The sequence below is a fragment of the Psammomys obesus genome, unplaced genomic scaffold (assembly GCF_907164565.1).
Source record: "Psammomys obesus unplaced genomic scaffold, mPsaObe1.curated_primary_1811, whole genome shotgun sequence".
Classification (NCBI taxonomy): domain Eukaryota; kingdom Metazoa; phylum Chordata; class Mammalia; order Rodentia; family Muridae; genus Psammomys; species Psammomys obesus.
Window position 1 is genome coordinate 37,747,763 of NW_026596046.1, and position 20,951 is coordinate 37,768,713.

General features: G+C 39.6%; 2 protein-coding genes across 2 annotated transcripts; one reads left to right on the plus strand and one right to left on the minus strand.

Moving 5' to 3' along the window:
• Positions 1-3,857: 3,857 nt before the first annotated feature.
• Positions 3,858-4,781, minus strand: LOC129688620 (olfactory receptor 51B2-like). Its single transcript, XM_055623560.1, has one exon. The coding sequence runs from the start codon at positions 4,776-4,778 to the stop codon at positions 3,858-3,860; it is 921 nt and encodes a 306-aa protein (XP_055479535.1). The 5' UTR covers positions 4,779-4,781.
• A 10,417-nt stretch (positions 4,782-15,198) lies between these two features.
• Positions 15,199-16,161, plus strand: LOC129688640 (olfactory receptor 51B6). Its single transcript, XM_055623587.1, has one exon. The coding sequence runs from the start codon at positions 15,199-15,201 to the stop codon at positions 16,159-16,161; it is 963 nt and encodes a 320-aa protein (XP_055479562.1).
• The last annotated feature ends 4,790 nt before the right edge of the window (positions 16,162-20,951 follow it).

Here is a 20,951-nt window from a genome sequence, read left to right on the forward strand (position 1 = left end):
CGGTTAGAGAGAAAGAGGATGGGGGAATAATGTGATCAAAATATATTGTATGAAAGAATTTTAATAAAAACACACAAAGCTGAACAGATTAGACTCATTCATTAAATGTATTGTGAAAATTACAGAAAAGATCTGCACTAGATTAAGCTGGTCAAAATTCCAGCATGGATGGAGAGGGTCTCACGAGGTTTCACACTGAGCTATTGCAGGTGGTGACTGGGGTAGAGACAGCCATGTTCCCTTGGGATTTCGGCCACTTGTGGTGGCCTGAGCTGCAATGGATGACCAAACACACCATGTTCATACAGGTGGACCTAACTGGCAGCAAGATACAACTTTTCTAAAAAGGAAAAAGACCTGAAGTTGAGAAAGGAACAATTGAAGGAAGGACTAGAGGGAATGACATATAATCATAGCACATTCTATAAATGTACAGCATTTTCAAATAAAGAAAAAAAAATCTTTTTCAAAAGAAAACTTTGAAGTCAGAAAGTACAGGAATAAAAGTTGCGTCATTCTCTCACATTGTCCTTTGTACATTCATGAACAGAGACACAATCACACGTGTGAGCACGTGTGTACATGCGAGTATGAAATCTCTTAGATATTAAAGGGAAGTTGTTTATCTACTTTTTACAATGTGAAGGGATGGTTCTTCTCATACATAAAGGCCAGTAATCAAGAAGGGACTTTTTTAGTCCCTGTAAGTGGTGCCTTCAGATCCTCAGTGGGTCTCGCATCTACCCGTTAACTTCCAGCTCCACTTTTCTAATCTCAGTCACTGTTAACCTTGCTCAGTCTTCTCTGCTCACCTCTACCTTGCCCACTTTTCTCTCACCTCCCTCAAATCCATTTTGTTGTCAACACTGAAATGATTTGAAAACACCTTCCATGGTGATTCTGTGACCCAGCCAACTTGAGCTTCTGTGTATAATGCTTTGCTCTTAGAATATTCTTGGCCTCACTTCCACCAGTTAGCTCTTGATGCATCTTTGAATCTCTGTTGCAAGAACACATCTTTAGTAAATTTTACTCTTCCCTCAAGCCAGAATGTGCCCTCTTCTGAGACTCAGTCATTTTTATTAACGAACAGTGAACGTCAGTGAAATTCCCATGAAGATAAGCATGTAAAGGCTGATGTAAATTACTTACTCTTCCACAAACACAAATTTATTTAACATAAGATACATAAAACTATTATGCAAAAGTATTTTTAAAAGGTTTAAAATAAACCTAAGCTCAGGAAAGACCCTAAATGTAAGGCTCCAGTATCTTAATAAAATGAACACTAAGATATGTATAGAAAGGCTAACAAAAATGTGAAATATTTATTATATAGTCAAAGTTTGAGAGACACTAAATAATGAACTTAATACAAATCAGTTTTAGAGGGCAAAAATAATAAGACATGTGAGCAACAAGATTAACTTATGGTTAAAACTTAATTGTTGAATGATAAAAGAGAGAAAAATAATGATTAAGGTTCAAAATAACAGGAGTGATATATTCTAGAGGTCTATTCCAATATACAGGAAAATTATAATAAACAGTTCATTATATTTTATCAAGTAACGAGGAACACCATTTTGAATGGTCATACTAGAAAATGATTAACATAAATATGATAATTAATCTGACTTGACCAAAGCATTTAACACATGGATCAAAATACCACACAGTATCCTCTGCATCTGTATTATTATCATAAACAAGTTTAAAATGAATATAAATCAAATTGGTCATACAAAATTACAATATCAGGTTACATTTCACTTATCATAAATACCAAAATATTTTTGTTCATACATTTATGCATGTGAAATAATGAAGAGTTGCAAAAACAGTTTGAAAAAGGAAATTGGCATAAATTTTATTTTCTTAATATTCTAAACGATAATTGTGTAAAGCAAAAGTAGTAATATTTTATTTGGGGATAACATATGTAAAGGTAAGGAATGTGTCAGCAACATTTCAAATATGGGAAGAAGAAATAAGATATATTTCATTGTAAGGTTTGCATTATGTTATTTATAGAATAAAATAGTATTATTTGTAAGACTAATAAAATCTAGGGCAGAAGTAAAAATGTTAGAAAAAGTTGTACAAGTTTGAAGTCATTGAAGAAATTAATATAGAAAAATGAAAACAGTCCAAAAGCATGGACATAAACAGTAATGGTGCTCTGTAAGAAGTCTGCTAGAGACGCTGAATCTGTAGGGCCCATGTGATGAGCACAAAGTTTCTGGAGGAAAAAGTGGCACAAAGGGGCTTCACTGTGGCGAGCTTCTTAGACTAAATGAGAGTCTTTTTAATTCATTATTGGTATTCTGTATATTTAAAACTAATATACAGAATAATAGATTTCATTGAAGCATAGTCGCAGACTATGTATAATACAATGCAAATAAAATGAAATAGGAATGAAAAATGAGAAATACACAGTAATGCTTTGCTGATTTGGATGGTTTTTCTCTGCCTCTTAGTTTGGTTAAGGGTTTGTTTATCTTGTTGATTTTCTCAAAGAATCAGCTCTTGGTTTCCTTGATTCTTTGAAGAGTTTTATTTGTTTCTAATTGATTGATTTCTGCCCTGAGTTTGATTCTTTCCAGCTGTCTGTTCCTTTTGGGTATATCTGCTGCTTTTTTTTTTTCTTTTTTCCTAGGGCTTTCAGTTGGGCCATTAAGTTGCTTGTATGAGATGTTACAAATTTCTTTTGAAGGCACTTAGTGCTATGAATTTTCCTCTGAGCACTGCTTTCATTGTGTCCCATAAATCTGGGTATGAAAACAGTGAATTTTCATTTTCATTGAATTCTAGGAAGTCTTTAATTTCTTTCTTTATTTCTTCCTTAAACCAGCTGTCATTGAGTAGCAAGTTGTTCAGTTTCCATGTGTGTGTAGGCTTTATGTTATTTCTATTGTTGTTGAGGTCCAGCTTTAGTTCATGGTGGTCAGATAGAATACACGGGATTATTTCAATCTTCTGGTATCTGTTGAGGCTTACTTTGTGACCAACTACATGGTCTATTTTGGAGAAGGTTCTATGAGGTGCTGCAAAGAAGGTAAATTCTTTTGTGTTTGGGTGAAAAGTTCTGAAGACATCTATTAGGTCCATTTGGATTAGGGCCTCTGTAAGTGCCTTTATTTCCCTATTTGGCTTCTGTCTAGATGATCTGTCCCTTGGTGAGAGTGGGGTGTTAAAGTCTCCCACTATTAAGGTGTTGGGATCGATGTGTGATTTAAGCTTTAAATGGCTAATGAATGATTTCAAAAGAAAATTCTACCTTGAGATAGTGCTGTTTGAGACAGAGTAGAGTCCATTGGATTGCCGTCCTCATAGTCAAACTGATATTTATTTAGCCATCAAATGTATTAATAATGGGACAGTTATTTCTGTAGCTGATGCAGACTGTACCCTTGACTCCTTCGAAAATGGTTCTTCTCCTATAGATATGTGATCTGAATGATCCCATAGTTTCTGCTCAAAGAGTACTTAGCTATTTGTCCTTTATCTCCAAATTTAATGGTGTTTTACTTCCCTACTCTCTGTTTTCCTATCCTTCTCTCAAGATAGATAGATGTTACACAGATAAGTAGGTAGGTAGATAGGTAGATGATAGATAGATAGATAGATAGATAGATAGATAGATAGATAATCTTTATATATTTATAATATCTACTTGTTAATTGAAAAGCCAGATATCGAGATATATTCATTATTTGGATTAACTTATAGCTTTATTTAATAACTTACACTAATGCTGATAAAGAGCAAATGGAGATATAAATGTCTTTGAATAGACAGGAGGCTGAAAATGCCCCACCTCTCTAGATTATGACATAATGACTCACGGCCTCTTACACAGACAGTAGACGAATGCTCCTCTGAATCTGCTTGGTCTTGATGCTGTAAATGATGGGGTTCATAAATGGAGGAAAGAGAAAGTAGACATAGCTCATGGTAATGTGCACCACATGTGGGGCATGCTTCCCAAACCTGTGAATGAAGGTCAGGCCAATCACAGTGATGTAAAAGACCAGGACACAGCTAATGTGGGAGACACAGGTGTTGAGAGCCTTGGCTCTCTCCTCTCTAGAGGCGATGCCCATAACTGTCTTCAGAATGAGGACATAAGAAAAGACAATGATCAACACGTCAAGGAAGAAAGTCATGGCAACCAAAACAACTGGGTATACACGGTTAAAGGTAATGTCAGCACATGCAAGTTTCATGACGTCTTGGTGGAGGCAGAAGGCATGAGAAAGAACATGGGATCGGCAGTATGGGAATCGAAAGAGGGGCACGATTGGGGGCACAAGAGATAAGAATCCCCTGAGTACCACCCCAAGTCCTATCTTTATTACCCTGGAATTGGTAAGGGTAGAGCTGTAATGCAGAGGCGTGCAGATGGCAACAAAACGGTCATAAGACATGGCCAGCAAGACCCCTGACTCCACGATGGAAAGGGAGTGAATGATATAGGCCTGTAAGAAGCAGGCCCCATGTCTGATCTCTCTGTGATTGGCCCATAAGACTGCCATTACAGTGGGCATTGTAGTCACCGTAACCATGAGGTCCGTGCCGGCCAGCATGGCAAGGAAATAGTACATGGGTTCGTGGAGGTTGTGGTCATCTTTGATGAGGTAGAGAAGTGTGCCGTTGCCCAGAAGCACAGATATATAGATGGCAAAGAAAGGGACGGAGATCCAGGGATGGGCTGCCTCCAGTCCTGGGAAGCCGGTCAGCACAAAGGGGGCAGCACTGCCATTGAGCCACATAGTGCACACCCTACGAAACTCAAAGCAGCTTCTTTACTGTAGTGACTGCCCTGCCTTTCCTCTTCAGGCAAACGCTTCATGGCAGCCGCCATCACAGCATGATCACAGCCATGATCATACTTATGCACAGCAGTAAATACTTCCCAGGTGCATTAAAAACACATCATTTTTAGAGCATGATGCACTTTTGCCATGCACAGCTGTAAGATGTTTCAAAGATGACAAACATATACACATAGATACTAATTTTCCCTAGCTAGATTGATGTTTGTTTGTAAAACTTCTTGCTATATTTAAATTTGAATTTCATTTTATATTTCTCAATCATAAAAGAGACACAGTTTGGTTAGAAAGCTTTTCTTACTTTGGCTTTGCAGTTAGATTGTATTTTATCGAATTCTTCTCAAAGCCGTGAGTCGTTTATGGAAATACAGGGAAGTGGCTAGATAATTACCACATACTTTCTAACAACATTTAGCATTTTTTTCCTAAAGTCCATCCATGGGCTCCTTGCTAAAACTTCACATCTGCCTTGATATGCTTGCTGAAAATAAAGTCTGGCACCCCAAGTGTGCTATGTCCTGCTTTGAAGAAAGATTTGTCTCTATTTCACAGATTTAAAAGAGAAGTCTTCCCTTGTTTCTATTTCTGGCACTCACCAACCCCATAGTTTCATTGCTGGGTAGGTACTCGTCCCTCACTAGTCCAGACAGGTTCTTCTGAGAGACTGTTTCGGAACCAGGTTGGAAAGGTACATATGATGAGATCACCTCCCCCGGGTCTCTCCTTTCCAGACACTCTGGAGACCTCAAGGTCTCTGTCCTGCTTCTCTGGGCCACTTAAACCAATGTCCTTAGGTATTTCAGACATGTCCTCCAAGGCATATGAATAAAATAAAAACTTGGAAGCCTCATGGCATAGATGATGTCCTCAAGAGCCTCAGCATCTTCGGCATCGGCTCTCATAAATACAAGCATGAACTTCTTGTCATCCTCCTCAATAGTCAAAAGAATATTAGTTCCTACTAGGGTCACATGTTTCTTGTTGACCTTGGAGCAGTGTATTACATTTTGTCTTCCCTGATTCTTTCTGGAAAGCCAATTCTAGTGCACAAGAACCTCCCTGGATGGACTAACTGCCACGTGAACTGTGAGCATCGGATGCCTCACGTTCTCCTTCAGATCAATTTGTTTATATTCACTTAATTGTCCACAGGTGTCAGGTTCAGAGTAATGCGCTTGTTCTTTTTATTAATGAGACTTGCACGTAGTAGGAAGAAACATCTACCATAATTTTACATACGAATGCCATTACTTCATACATGTAGAGTGCTAGAAGGGACATATGCAATGTATGTCTGAAATCAGGAAAAACATAGAATAATTTGAATGATGAGAAATTAGAAACATGGAAAATTCTGGCTCAATGCAGATCCACACTGATGTGGGACATGATAAAATATGATGAATTCAAATAAATAAATCCATACTGGCTATACTACAGAATTGTGTTATTAGAACTGGAGAATTGTGTAGGGCTGAACCTATCCATGGTGAGCAGTCCCAGCGTGAAATGGAACAGGTCACAGCCTCTCTATCACCTCCTAGGCCTGCGCTCAGCAATGCCGCACCCAGAACAGCCATCTACGAGTCAGAAGAATGGATGCGTTTGCCTTTCTCTCTAGTTAATACCAATGGAATAACACAAAAGTTTGCCAGTTTTAGTCCTTGTAGCATTGTTCAACATCGTGTTTCTGAGGTGCAGTGCTGCTGTGGGGCATTTGTGGAGTTTCTAGTGAGGGCTCCCTGGATGCCTTAAACTCTCTGTGGGTATTTGAGCACGTTATGGTTTGGGGTCACTGCTGATATGCAGGTGTCGGCACCAATATACGCCTTTGGTGAACACACATGTGACACACTTGTTGCTAAAATGGCTGCAGGCTCTGCACAGAACGCACATTGGTGCCTGCTGCTACGTTGCCTTGTGAAGTGTGTACTTTTACTCCACGGTTGCAGTTTTTCCATCCCTCCAGCACTTTACATTATCACCAGAAAGACCAATGATCTGCCTACACTGATGAATGCTTTGAGAGTTTCAGATCGTACTTTTTAGATGACAAGCAAAAACTGAGTAGCTTTTTATGAGTATACTTACTGCTGGAAAGTGTTATATGTAAAAAGGGGACTTTCCCAGCCTCTGCTTCATCTTCTAACTGGATCATTGGTCTTTCTGAAATGTATTTAAAGATGCTCTTTATATACTCTATAGATAAGATCATTGAGAGAATATATGATGCTAACATGCAATTGAGACAGTCTTCTTCATTATCTAATGCTATAGTTCCTAATCAGTTTACATTCTTATTTTTATATAGCCCTTACATCAGTTATGTTGTATTTTTTAGATGTTATATAATTTTAAATGTTTACAAAACTAAATTGAGAAAGAGAATTTTGTAAAGCCCATTTGAATTGTATTCTATTTATCCAATTAGATTGTGTCCTATTTTTTTTCTTATTTTAAAATATGTTGCTTTCATTACTCTTCAGATTCATACTGCACAGACTTGAGGGGCTTGTTTGTTTTGATTGGTGATTGCATTCCATATGCAAACAGGGCAGTTAATTTATTTCTCTGTTATCAAGCCAGTTGCCTAACCTGATAAAATAAGAGAAGAAAAAAGAGCCTAAAAATCCTTTGAAAAATATTTGTGGTTATGTAAACATAGCATTTCTACCCAATTTTATGAAATACTCAGATTCTAAACCTGAAAAGCTAGAACCCAATAAGATCCTTGTATTTTCAATAAAATGTTTTGAACCCAGGAGTGACACATTTAAATGCAATGTCTTATTTCTAATTTTATTGCCTTCATCAACAAGACATCATAACTAGCTCCAGTTTTATTACTAGACAGGGTAAACAAATTTAATGGGAGATGGGAGGCTATTTACTAAAGGTGTGTAGAAAATCTGCCATCCATGTTGTCAAACTGCCACCTAAATACTTTCGTTTATGCCCATAGATTAACGCTGCCACCAACTTTGGTCAGAGAAGCCTTTTCCTTTTGCAGTGGGTAGGAGATAACACAGAGACTCATAGACCAGTGAGAATGCTCAGAGTAAGTGACTGTTAACTGGTCAGCCTTTAGGACACCTATAGTTCTGCCTCCAAGGCTCAGATAGAACATTGCAGAAAAAAAGGATGGGCCATCCATCTGTGATTGCTAATCTTGGCTATTGATTCGACAGCTGCTAGAAACAGCTAAACTCCAAGCAGCCGGGCACACTTGTGAGGGGGTTTCTTGATTGGATCATTTGGGGTGGAAGGTGAGAGCCAAGATAAAATGACATAGAAGATAAAAACCTTTGCTCTTTGCCCACTCACCCTCACACTCTCTGGCAAGTTAATCTTTCCTGTTGCTGGGGCACTCCTTCGCTGATGTTAGAACCTACTTCTTCAAGTTTCCAAAACAGGCTGAAGACCAACAGCTCTTTAGGGATCCTTTGGATCTCCAGCATCCGATTGACCTGCTGAGCCATTCAGCATCATTGTATAATCAGAGTTCTCTAGATGAACAGAACTCATAGAATGAGAAAGAGAGAGAAAGAGAGAGGAGAGAAAGAGAGAGAGAGAAAGAGAGAGAGAGGTATTAGAATGACTTACAGGCTGTGGTCTGGCTAGTCCAACAATGGCTGTCTACCAATGGAAGGTCCAGGAATCCAGTAATTGTTCAGTCCATGAGTCTGAATGTCTCAGTTGGTCTTCAGTATATGCCACAATCCTGAAGAAATAAATTCACCAGCTGGAGAGAGAGTAAACAGGAAAACAGAACAAGTTTCTTTTGTCCGTGTCCTTTATAGAGGCTTTCCAGTAGAATGTGTGGCCCAGATTAAAGGTGAATCTTCCCTCCTGATCTACATTAAAAGTAGATCATATTATATTTTCTTCCCACATCATATTATTAAGAAAAAAATCTCTCACAAGTGTACCCAGCTCCTTGGGTTTTAGTTAATTCCAGATATAGTCAAGTTGACAAGCACCAGTAATTGCCACAAGCCCATCCCTTGTCGCCTTAACACACAACCAATCTTCTTAGGTCATGCTTAATAATAATTCTTGTTTCTGCAACTGGCCACATGACTTTAGCTGTTATTTATAACTCCAGACATAATTTTTTTATATTTATTGTGAAAAACCAATCCCATTTTCCCTCGGTAATATTAATCAATCACCCCTCCTAATGTAGTCATTCTTTTCTTTGTCTGTTGGCGTGAGGGCACCAGGAACACAAAGTGGTCAGGGAGAAGTCAGGGCTTCCAATTCAACAGCATGTTTGTTGTGTACCCTGGACAAAGTGCTTCCCACTCTAGAACCATTCCATCTTTCTCTCATGCCAGCTACTTCAGGATAAAGGGGAACACGATGAGGTCAGCGAATTCCATTATCACGAGCCCACAGTCACATTTCTCTGGCTGTGAAGTGAGTTCTTCGGTCAGACACAACACTGTGTGGAATACCATGATGGTATATAAGGCACCTGTAAGTCCATACATGGTGGTTGAATCATTATAAGCAGGGAAGGCAGATGCATAACCAGAATAAGTACCTATACCATTAAGGACAGAGCATTGTCCTTCCATGGAAGAAGTAGCCCAATGTAATAAACCTGCCACCAGGTCACTGACTGGTCACCCCAGGGAATGGTGCCATATCTCGGCTCAGTGTTGGTCTCTGCTATTGGAAGAGCTGGCACTCAGTAACAGCTGTAGCCAGGTCAGCTATGTTGAGTGGAAGTTTGTGTTGTCAAGCCTGTGGATAAACCCTTTTCTACAATCATGGCCATTTTGTCCCTGTGCCCATTAGGCAATGACAGGGAAAGCTGGGGAAAGAGTCTGACTGCACACAAGTCATTCTGTCTACTTGATTACTGAACTCCTCCTCAGCTGCGATTGCCATTTGATGAACATTTACGTGGGACACAGTATCTTCACATCCTTTTCTCATTTGGGTAGATTTATCCATATCTTTGCTAGTTTTCCAAACATGCCTTTTCCAAGTCTCTGACCATCAAGCCAATCCATTATCTACGGCCCATAAATGATTGAACGATTTTACATCTGGCCATTTCTCCTTCCAAACAAAATGTATAAGTGTGTGTACTGCCTAACGTTCTGCCCACTGTGAAGATTTCCCTTCACTTGTATCTTTCTAGGTTGTAATGCTGCAGCTGCCCATTCCTGGGTGGCACCTGCTTAACATGCAGAACCATCAGCAAAGCAGAGCTGTTTCCACCAGTTAGCTAATCATGGGACGCACACAGTGAGGCTATAGGTGTATGCTTGGCAGCAGGTGGTATTGTAATGGGAGCAGAAACTTTAAACAGTTGGGCAACTTCTTCATGCAATTTGCTTGTGCCTTTCTGACTTGCTCAGGCCAGATTGTGTATATGCCATTTCCATTTCATAATGGATTGCTGTTGTACACAAAGTACTTTATGACTTGGTGGGTCACATGACACACAGCCCATGATAGATAGCTCTGGTCCGATGGTAACTTCATGGCCCAATGTCAAACATTAAATTTCCACTAAGGTCCAATGGCAGGCAAAGAGCTGTCTCCCAGAGGGAGCATCGCTCCAAAATCCCAATGTTTCACTCATAGGTTCTTGCCAAAGACTCCAAAGATCATATCTGTCTGCCACTGACACTTCAAATACCATCTTGTCTGTTGGATCACATGGTTCAAGTGGTAGAGCAGCCTGCACAGCAGCCTGAACCTGTTGAAGGGCATTCTCCCATTTCAGGCTCTAATAAAAGCTAGCAGCTCTCTGAGTCACTGGGTCTATGGTCTAGAGTAGCACAAAGTGAGAAATGTGCTGTCCCCGGAATCCAAATAGGCCCACTAAATGTGGTGCTTTTTCTTGGTGGGAGGAGTCAGATGTGATACCATATGCCTGATCTTAGAAGGAATATATCTGTATTCCCATTACCTCTGTCTTCTGAGAATTTCAGTGAAGTTGAAGGTCCTTGAGTAGAAGAATATTCCATGTGGGAAGCATATTGGGAATGTTATAATAATCAGAATGTATGTGATGCGTGCATGAAATTGTCAAGACAAGCTCAATAAATGTTAAATTAAAAATAACAGTGTTTTGATAATTCATTTAATGCAAGCTTTATGGTACAGCTCTGTAAACATATGTTCCTGCAAATCATAATTAGCAGAAGTCAGTGAACTCTGCATGTATTATAGAAGGATATACCCCAGTTGTCAATTGATCTGTGAAAGACAAGGACTGAAGTTAAATGTTGATATGAATGTAAAAAGTCTTTGAAAATGGCTTCTCAATCCTGACTATCAGCAAGGACATTTTTGTTGTTACTTTGAGATGGGATGTCTCTATGTAGTACGTTCCAGATTGACCAACAATTTGCTATGTATCTCAGGCTAGTCCTAAACCCATTATCCTATTGCACCAGCCTGTAAGGGACAGAATTCTGGCGTGTTCCTGGAGGCTCAGCTACACAGGATATGAATATTGGATTCCCCTAAGCCACAGGGGCCACTGTGCTCCATGTTAATGACCTGGTGGTACCAGAAAATCACTACGTGATGAAAATGTGAGGAGGAACTTTAAAGGTCTGGCCATTTTACCTAGTATGTTGAAGTATGTTTCATGGGGTAATACTTATATCTATCTCCAAAGTGTCCTGTTAGATTACTCAAGGCTTTGACAACCTACATCTCAGTTATATGTCTTCTTTTTATCAACTCATTACACTTACATTTTAATACACCCATTTCTTTAGTAAACACAATTTGGTTTCATTCACATATATTTCTAAAGAGCCAGCATGTAACAAGAATATAATGTGTCCGATGGCTTAGTCATCTTAACAATAGTACAAGTGTCTGGATAGGGTATGATTACAAGGTAACTCATACTTCAACAAGACAGATTCCTTGTTCTCCTTTAATCTGCATGTATTTCCCATTTTAGAGGGAAGGATTTGGATTTCTTAAAGACAGGACTCCATTGCAGTCCAGATACCTAACTGTTCTGTTTATGCTTCTGTATCGTAGCAGAAACGAATCACCCACCGAGCAATAGGAAGGAATTCAATGCTAGAACACAGAGAGTAGCATTAGAGACTGATAATAAAAAGTCCACAACCCCAAGGTTCAGCGTGCACACAAGGGAGGAAAATACAGAAGGAAGAAGGTAGATGAGAAGGGGGAGGGCAATGAAGAAGAGGCAGGTGAGCAGCCCAAATTACAAATGGTCCCTGAGGAAATGTGTCTAAAATAAATATCTCTACTAACCAGGCTTTTTTGCAGTCTCTAAAAACAACAAAAATAGGTGTTATGACCAAATCTTTTTCAAAGCTGAATATCTGAAGTTCCTGACAATGTTATCAAAGAATGCACAAGGTCAAAATATCGGGTCAGTGAGATTTTTCTCTCTGGGGTGCTACTGCAGGCACCAGGGCATAGGAAGATGATTTCTCTATTAGAGAAAAACAATACTAGTGCTTGCCAAATTTGGGGGCAATAGTCATGAGCCCTAAAAACTCTACATTGAGAGTGAATTGGTTTCTAGAAATAATGTGCCAGACAGTCTGTGTGATTCAATCATTTGAGAAAATGGTTAAGCTGGTGATATCAAAAGATGTAGGGAACGCAGGAAAGCTAATTCATCAATGACTCTTAAACAGGACACAAACTGTGTTCTGAGCATTAGGCTATTTATCAAGTATTTGAGGTGTTCTGGGAAGGCAAAATAAATTTGAACTGTTCAAAAACAAACAAACAAACAAAAAACAGAGAAAATGGACAGAGGCTCAGAGACATCCTATTGAGGATGGAATGAAGTGCTTTGGATAGTGGGAACAGAGTCAGGACAAAATGGAAGTAAAGAGACCAAAGGAAGATGGATCTGTATTTGAAATGTTCAAGCCTGAAAGAGGTTCCTAAGGATCTGTGGGGATGTTCAGTTTATGTGGGAGAGTTTGAAATTTCTCATCAACAAAACAATCCCACTCCGAAGACACCTTGGATAAGAGTAAGTGGCTGGGGGTTAAGAAAAAAAAATCTTGACCTTGCTAATAACTCCTTCACTCTGCACAGATCTCACAGATAAGCATGAGTACCACTAAGACAGCTCTGAGGAAAGCGGGCAGCAGTGCTCAGAGTTTGAGTGAAAGGAGAAAGAGGGAAGCTGGTATGTACGTCTAAAGATGCAACCTATGCCTCAAGCCTGCATGATCCACTATGAATAAAAAGGATGCTGGTGCTGGATTGGTGAGTCTCATCCACTCATGAATAACATGGACCTGTCATCTGGAAGCCCTGGACTTGTGGACGTGGTCTAGGAAGAGAAGTGAGTGTATATGGCAGTGCAGTTGCCGAGAGAGGTGAACTAGTGCTCCCTGCGTTTACATCTTGGTAGTATATTCCCCTTTTCTTCTTGCTCTGTGGTTTCTTTTCTACACTTTCTTGTTTATTCTTCAACTGATGCTTGCATAGTATCAACGTAACACAATAGAAAAGGTTCTGCTGTATTACGATAAACTTAAATTTTGTAAAAGAATTCAAATATCTTCACTACAAGAAAAAACCTAGCTGTGTAGATAATAGATACAACAATTAGATTCACTGTGGCAATCATGTCACAAGGTACACTGTTAAATCACAAGATTGTGGAATTCAAATACGTAACAGTTTTATTTACTACTCTTGCATTTTTCACCTTCCATAAGCTACCTACTTCTGAGCCTTTTCTTGACAGGAAGGAGTTAGCTATTTCTGTGTTTTTCACATGTTGAAAAGACCCCTCTCTCCCCCAATTTCTCTTAGTGTAAATGTTACAGGATCAATATCACTTCCAACAATGTCAGAATTTCCCAGTTGCCACTCCTCAACTTTTATTTGGCCAGCCGGGCACACTATTTGCTGCTTGGATGAAGTCTATTTTTTTCTTAAAGTTAAACCTCCTTAAATTGTCTTATTTTACCCCATAGGTTTCATAAGAAAATAGGGTTAATAAGAAAATCACTTGGCAAATCTCAGCATAAAGTCTGCAGATGTCTGTCTACTGCAATTTTTGTAATGACAAAAATTCTACCTGCTAAATCATTCTTTGCTAGTTCTAATCTGCTCTTGTACTTAGTGTCAAAAGCATGATGAGGATGGAAATCATTAGTACCCTTTATAAATGACAACCTTAAAACGCATGTGTCAGCACAAGTTCTCTACTGTAAAGAAACAGCAGTAGTGGAACAGCAACCAAACTCTGAAGAGTGAAGCTCGGTGATCCTGAGGACACATTTTCATGATGAAGATAGGTTACATGAGCAGTGTCTAAAAATGCACCAAGATATGGTTTTCACAGCATGTCAGATGCACAGTCCACACAAGATGCGAAAGAAGGGGTCACTTTCTTATGGCTGCGGCCAGATGACTGCCCGCCTCCAGTGGTGCCTTCGAATTCCGAGTCACAACGCCTTCTCAACTTATTTGAATTCCATTAGGTTCTTTAGTTATTGAAGCATAATCCATGTTAGCATGCCTAAATGGCCATTAATTTGCTTCTGTAAATATCTGATATGTAACGGTCGTTTTTCTGGTGTTACCGAACAGTATCTTCAAGAGACTGTCATAGACTTATTTTTATTATATGTATATGTACATATACATATAATAAAACTCTGAAGCTTTGGAAAGAGCTCATGGGAAACTAGAGTATGACACTGGTCAGTATGTTGAGGTTTATTTGGTTTGGAGAAACAAACATAGAGGTCAGTTTTATGTTATTTTCATCCTCCCCAAATCTAGGCCTTTATCATGTGAAGATCACTTATAGACATATTGGATATATCATCCCTAAAATTAACTGGTTTATTTTGTTTATTTACCATTTTCTTTATATTTTTTTACAATCAGATATCCACACTTGGTCTTGAGACAATGTTTAGATGCTTTCTGTCATTCTGTCTCATATACTCTGGACAACTTTTTGTCTATTCTAAATATCGTCATTCAGGGTAAGAAGTCCCATTTAAAAAGCCTTTTAAGTACCAATACTATGAAAGCACTACTCAATTAGAGTTATTTCATTCTTCATTTTTGTTTGGAGACTAGGATTTACAAAGATTTCATCTAAGTCAGCTCTTCACACATATCTCTAATGTACAATCCAGTAATCGTGTAGTGAAGTCTGAATAATGTAGGGCTATTCTTGACATACGCTGTTTCTCCATGCCTAGAAATCTCCCATGATTGAATGATTGAACTACCACTGTTGCTGGAAAGCAGGAAGACTGAACATCCACACAGCATGTGACGTAGCCTCCTCAAGAGGTAAATCCTAAAGAACTGAATTTGATCACCTTACCTGGGAGAAATATTTCACTCTACAATGACTGTAATGTGGCTCAACGCCTCCTCCTCTTTCTCCCCCTCCTCCCCATTCCTGCTCACTGGCTTCCCAGGTCTGGAGAAAGCCCATCATCTGCTCTCCCTCCCATTGCTGACGGCCTATATCTCCATACTCCTTGGCAATGGCACCCTTCTTTTCCTCATTAAGGATGACCGTAAACTCCATGAGCCCATGTACTATTTCTTAGGTATGCTGGCAGCTACGGATCTTGGAGTGACACTGGCCACCATGCCCACAGTGCTGGGTGTGCTGTGGTTAAATCACAGGGAGATTGGCCATGGTGCCTGCTTCTCTCAGGCCTACTTTATCCACACTCTCTCTATTGTGGAGTCAGGGGTCCTCCTTGCCATGGCCTATGACCGTTTCATTGCCATTCGCAACCCATTAAGATATACCACCATCCTCACTGACACTAGGGTAATGCAGATCGGCATAAGTGTATTGACAAGGGCTGGTCTATCAATCATGCCAATAATCATTCGCCTGCATTGGTTTCCCTATTGTCGATCCCACGTGCTCTCCCATGCTTTCTGTCTCCACCAAGACGTCATTAAGCTAGCCTGTGCTGACATTACATTCAATCGTCTCTATCCAATTGTGGTTGTATTTGCAATGGTCCTGCTAGATTTTCTGATTATCTTCTTCTCCTATGTTCTGATTCTCAAGACTGTCATGGGCATTGCTTCTACAGATGAGAGAGCCAAGGCCCTCAACACGTGTGTCTCCCATATCTGTTGCATCCTGGTTTTCTATGTTACTGTGGTTGGTTTGACATTTATTCACAGGTTTGGAAAGCACGTTCCTCATGTGGTCCATATCACAATGAGCTACATCTACTTCCTTTTCCCCCCTTTTATGAACCCTGTCATCTATAGCATTAAGACCAAACAGATTCAGAGTGGTTTGCTTCGCTTATTCTCCCTGCCTTGTTCTAGAACATGACTCTGACTGCTCTCCGAGGCACAGATCCTGAAATGTGGACATATTTGCAGGCAAAAACACCCATGCAAAATAATTAGCAAATTGCCTCTGCTATTTGATTGCCGACTGGTTGAGTACTAATGCCTCTGCTATTTGAATGCGATTTATTACTGAATTGGTGTGGTATGCTGTGTTCACAATACTAAATGCTATGTCAAGGCCCCACTCTGATGTTTAACTGTTTCCCTACAGTAACTTACACCAGTTGTTGAGCTGGTGACACAGGTCGTGTACATACACATATGCCTTTGAAATTACAGTGTAGGTCATACCTGTTTGGATCATTCTCCGTGTGGTCTCCATGCACTGGCCCTCCTCTACCGAGGGCTAAAACATTTAGTAATTTTGCTCATATGGACCTGATTAATGATTCTAGAAAACTATCTTGAGTGAAATGAGCCAAACTCAGCCTCAGTTCGGGATTGATCTGTTATAATCATGTCCTTAAAAACTCTGCTCAGTTTCCATACTGATAAACATTTATCAAATAATAATGCCCAAATAACAAATTTATAACAGAAATTCTAGTCCAGATAGCAATTATCGTCATAAGTTTGTCGCAGACACTGCTAAATAGACATAGTGATAGAAAAAGTGATACAAAAAATCCTATCTGAAGAACAACATGCTTAACACTAGCTTGGAGAGCTGCTACACAGAATTTCAGAGCATGGCATGGCTGGTCATTTCTCTGGGAGGGACAGGATGATGAAAAAAAGAAAACAGCCAGTAGTTATTATTGGAGAGAAAATTTCTTTTCTTTTCCCAAATACCTTTCACTTTTTATGGCCTCTTAAAGAACCAGTTCCCATAATCCAAAGGATAAGTTTTAACTGTAACAAAAATCATTCCCATTAGCATACCACGTAAAATGCTAGGGTACACAGAACCACACCCGTGAGGAATCACTGGCTTTTCAATCTCTGGGTTCTGAGCCTTCTGAGTGCCTTATGTAGGCCACATCCACTCTTTCTCACAAAAACAGTGATAATTTTCTTGAACCTCTGTGATTTATGACTAACTTAAGAGAAAAAGAAAAAAATCTTTACAGCAGTTTCCAAACTATTAGAGAACTTTTATCTGATGTGAACAATTTCTTGTTTCACTTTGTGCTTCTGCAACTTGGCTTTATGTTTAGATTTTTGTGTAAAAGTTATTTTTTCTTTCATATCCCCAAGAGTTTATTCCTTAGAAAGGACAGAATAATATAAGCACCATTACCATGATTCAGAATTTACCAAATAGATTATTTTTAATAAAAATATAATTTTTATCAAACCAATGAAAATAAGTTTTAATGACTGGCCCTCTGTCTGTGTGTCTGTCTGCTACTTCTGGCCTATGTCTCTTTTATTTCGTCTTGTAATGTTTTCTAAAGTATGGACAACATTGATGGTAGCATTATCTAGAGATTTAAAAAATGTCAGGGCTGGGCTGTAGCTCAATTTGTGGACCACTTTCCTGGCATATATAAAGCCCTTGATTCAACCTAGACAGCACATGAAACTGCAGTGTGTAGATACACACCTACGATCGCAGCACTTAGGAGGTAGTGGCAGGGTGATCAATAGTTCAAAGTTATTTATTCTACCTACATAGAAAGTTGCAGATGATCATGTAATATATAAAAGTCCTGTCTCAAAAAAAAAAAAAAAAGCTTTCATTTTTTTTTTTTTTATCTCAGAATGAATTTAGGAGGGACTCTAGACTGAGATGCTTTCCTAGACTTAAACTCAGGCCAAATGGAGGTTTGTAGCTTCAACTCTCAAAGCAGTTTTTAGGACTAGACAGTCCAGTAAATCAGAGATTTTTTTAGAAGATATTCTAATATAAGCTTGAGCATGAAGGATGAAGGAAAGACAGGCAGCCTGAAGGAAGTGAATCACACCCAAGTCAGTGCGTGTGTTTCCCAAGGGGGGCGGGAGCAAACGAAAGTTAGATGCACTCAAGTGCGGGTACTGGCTTCAACAGAGTGTGAGCAATTAGTTCCTTAGATTGAGCCCTAGCTACATTTTGACGACTCTGAAGTTCCTTCTCAAAGGATTGCTTTGAAAAAGAGCCCTTTTGATATAGGAGTTATGTAAGGTCTCTCTAAACACGTTCGGCTTACAATGAAAATCTCATAAAGTAAGGCTGCACAAGGGGTTCAATGCATGTCTTTTCCCTGTAAAATGGGGTTTCTGGTGAGATTCCTAGAAAACCGGAGGCTTATGTCTGAGAAAGGAGAAGAGCCATGAGCAGCTGTTAATCATGTTGGAATTCCCACTTCGCTGCTGGCAAGAGCTTTGATTAGGTTCTAGAACAAGGGCCTTCATTCTTCCTCCTCATGTCCTCTTCCTTTCTATCCTTGCTCAGAATGGCTTGTGTTAGTTACTTCCAGATATAACTAGCCACTTTAATTTTTTCCAAGAATTATCACTCTCTGATCAGCTGTCATTCCTAGAAATAAATACGTGTAAGCAATATGAAATGTACTCAGCATGCTGTATTTATTCTTCTATATGTATATATAGCAACAACATTTTAAAAAGAGGTCATGTGAATTTTGGAGGGTGATGTGAGCAGCGACATGGAAGATGTAGAAAGGAGAAGAGTAAGGGAGTGATGTAATTCCATTTTAAATAATTTTTAAAAATTAAAAAAAAAGAATTATCACTCCTATAGCACCCTTGATCTCCTCAAGAGCTGTCTGAATCATGTATTAAGATGAACATTTCACTGGGGGAAATGAAGCTTGGAAATGTTAATCGCCTCACTGATGAGGACTGGGATTCAGGCCAGGAATCTGATCTTATGCCAGGAAGCTCTTTTCAACTTCTGCTTCTTCCTGACCAGTCCCTAAGACAGAAGCTCATCACTGAAAAATATCCCAGTGACAACTCGTAGACTTGGGAATTAAGTCTCTCTCTCCCTTCTTTTGTCGCTGATTCAATATTGTGCCTATTCCCTTGGATTACTCATCTGAGAAGGTTTTTTCTGCTCTCTTACATCTGGTTGCAGCGTCTTATTTCTGTGGGAGCAGTTCCAGTCTGTTGTATACAACATACTGTTATCTCTCCCAGAAGCATGTGAGAGTCCAAGACCATTTCTTTGGTTCTGTTTCTTGTTTCTAAAACAAGGTCTCACTGCATAGGCCAGGCTGGCCAGAAATTTTGCGTAAAACTCAAACTGTCCTGGAAATTACAATCTTCTTCTATCTGCCTCCCAGGTGCTAGGATTACCTTTGCATGCCACAGTCTTTGATTCTAAAACCATTTCTTAATGACTGTGCCTCTCTTGCTTTATAGTTAATCATTACTGGGTCAGATTCAAAGCAGCCTAGCACAAAGCAAAAAACACTCAGTCGTTTTAAGGAGGATTCAACTTCAGAGACCTGTGATTGACAGTCTTGCTCCTGCAGGACTTGAAAGCTGGTGCTTCCAAGCTCACTGTATGCCTTGCTGGCCCAAGCTGGTCTTGACTCTGAATTTGAGCTGAAGAAGAAAGACTGTCCTATGATTAGCAAATTCTTTCTCTGCAGGAAATTTCAACTTCATTTGTAGAGCCTGACAAATTATGTCTGCCGCCTCCTTGGTTATGGTTCTATGGGGACCTTCTATATACTTTTGAAGCTAATAAATAGATGTGCCAAAGTGGATGGAGAAAAAAAAAACCAAGAGGGCTCAACCCTACACAAAGAACTACAGGCAAATAAGGAAAGCTGTGAGGGGAGAAATAGTCTTTCTCAGAAGGATACACCATTTGGTTATCCAGTACCAATGATCAGCCCTGAAAACATACGTATGAGTACCATTATACAGAGCGAACAGATTATATTTAGAATATACACATATGTATAATGGATGGGTGGATGTGAAAGAAAAAAGGAGGAATATATGGGAGCTTTTGGAGGGAGGAAATGGATGGGGGAAATGAGGTAATTATAATCTCAAAAAACAAAAGCAGTGATTTAAGAACGTTTTGTTAATGCTTGCAACATCTGCTCACTCTAAGCAAAATCTTTCCACCCCAGTGCTACATAAGGGTATGTGAGCTGCACTGTGGTGGTGACAGGCTTACAGCCACTGATCGGATTACAGACCAACCAGACCTTACAGCAGCAGCCTCCTCCCCAACATGGTTTCCATGCGAAACGATTCACGGAGCAGGTGTTTGGAAAATAACAGAGCTGCTTTAGTAAGACAGGTGCTACAGATCTTTGAGCTTGATAGTCCACTGCCTTAGTCAGGGTTTCTGCGTGAGGGAACATCATGACCAAAAAGCAAGTTGGGGAGAAAAGGGATTATTTGGCTTGTACTTGCACATTGCTGTTCATCACTGAAATAAGTCAGGACAGGAACTCAAAACAGGGCCGTAATCTGGAGGCAAGGGCTGATGCGGAGGCCATGGAGTAATGCTCCTTACTGGTAAGCTACTCATAACTTGTTCAGCCTGCTTTCTTATAGAACCCAGGGCCACCAGCCCAGGTACCACCCATGACAGTCTGGACCCTCCCTTATCGATCAACTTAGACAACGCCCTACAGTTGGATCTTACGAAGGCATGTTCTCTACTGAGTCCCCTCCTTTCAGATTTCTCTACTTGGTGTGTCAAGCTGACATAAAGCTAACCTGAACATTCACACATAAAACAGACTTAAGGGAGAAAACGGGTTCCTCTTCAGAATGGCTGGGCAGTGTGGACTTTGAGAGCTTCCTGATGGGTAACGTGGCAACTACCATTCTATTAACACTCCAGACTCAACACATTTA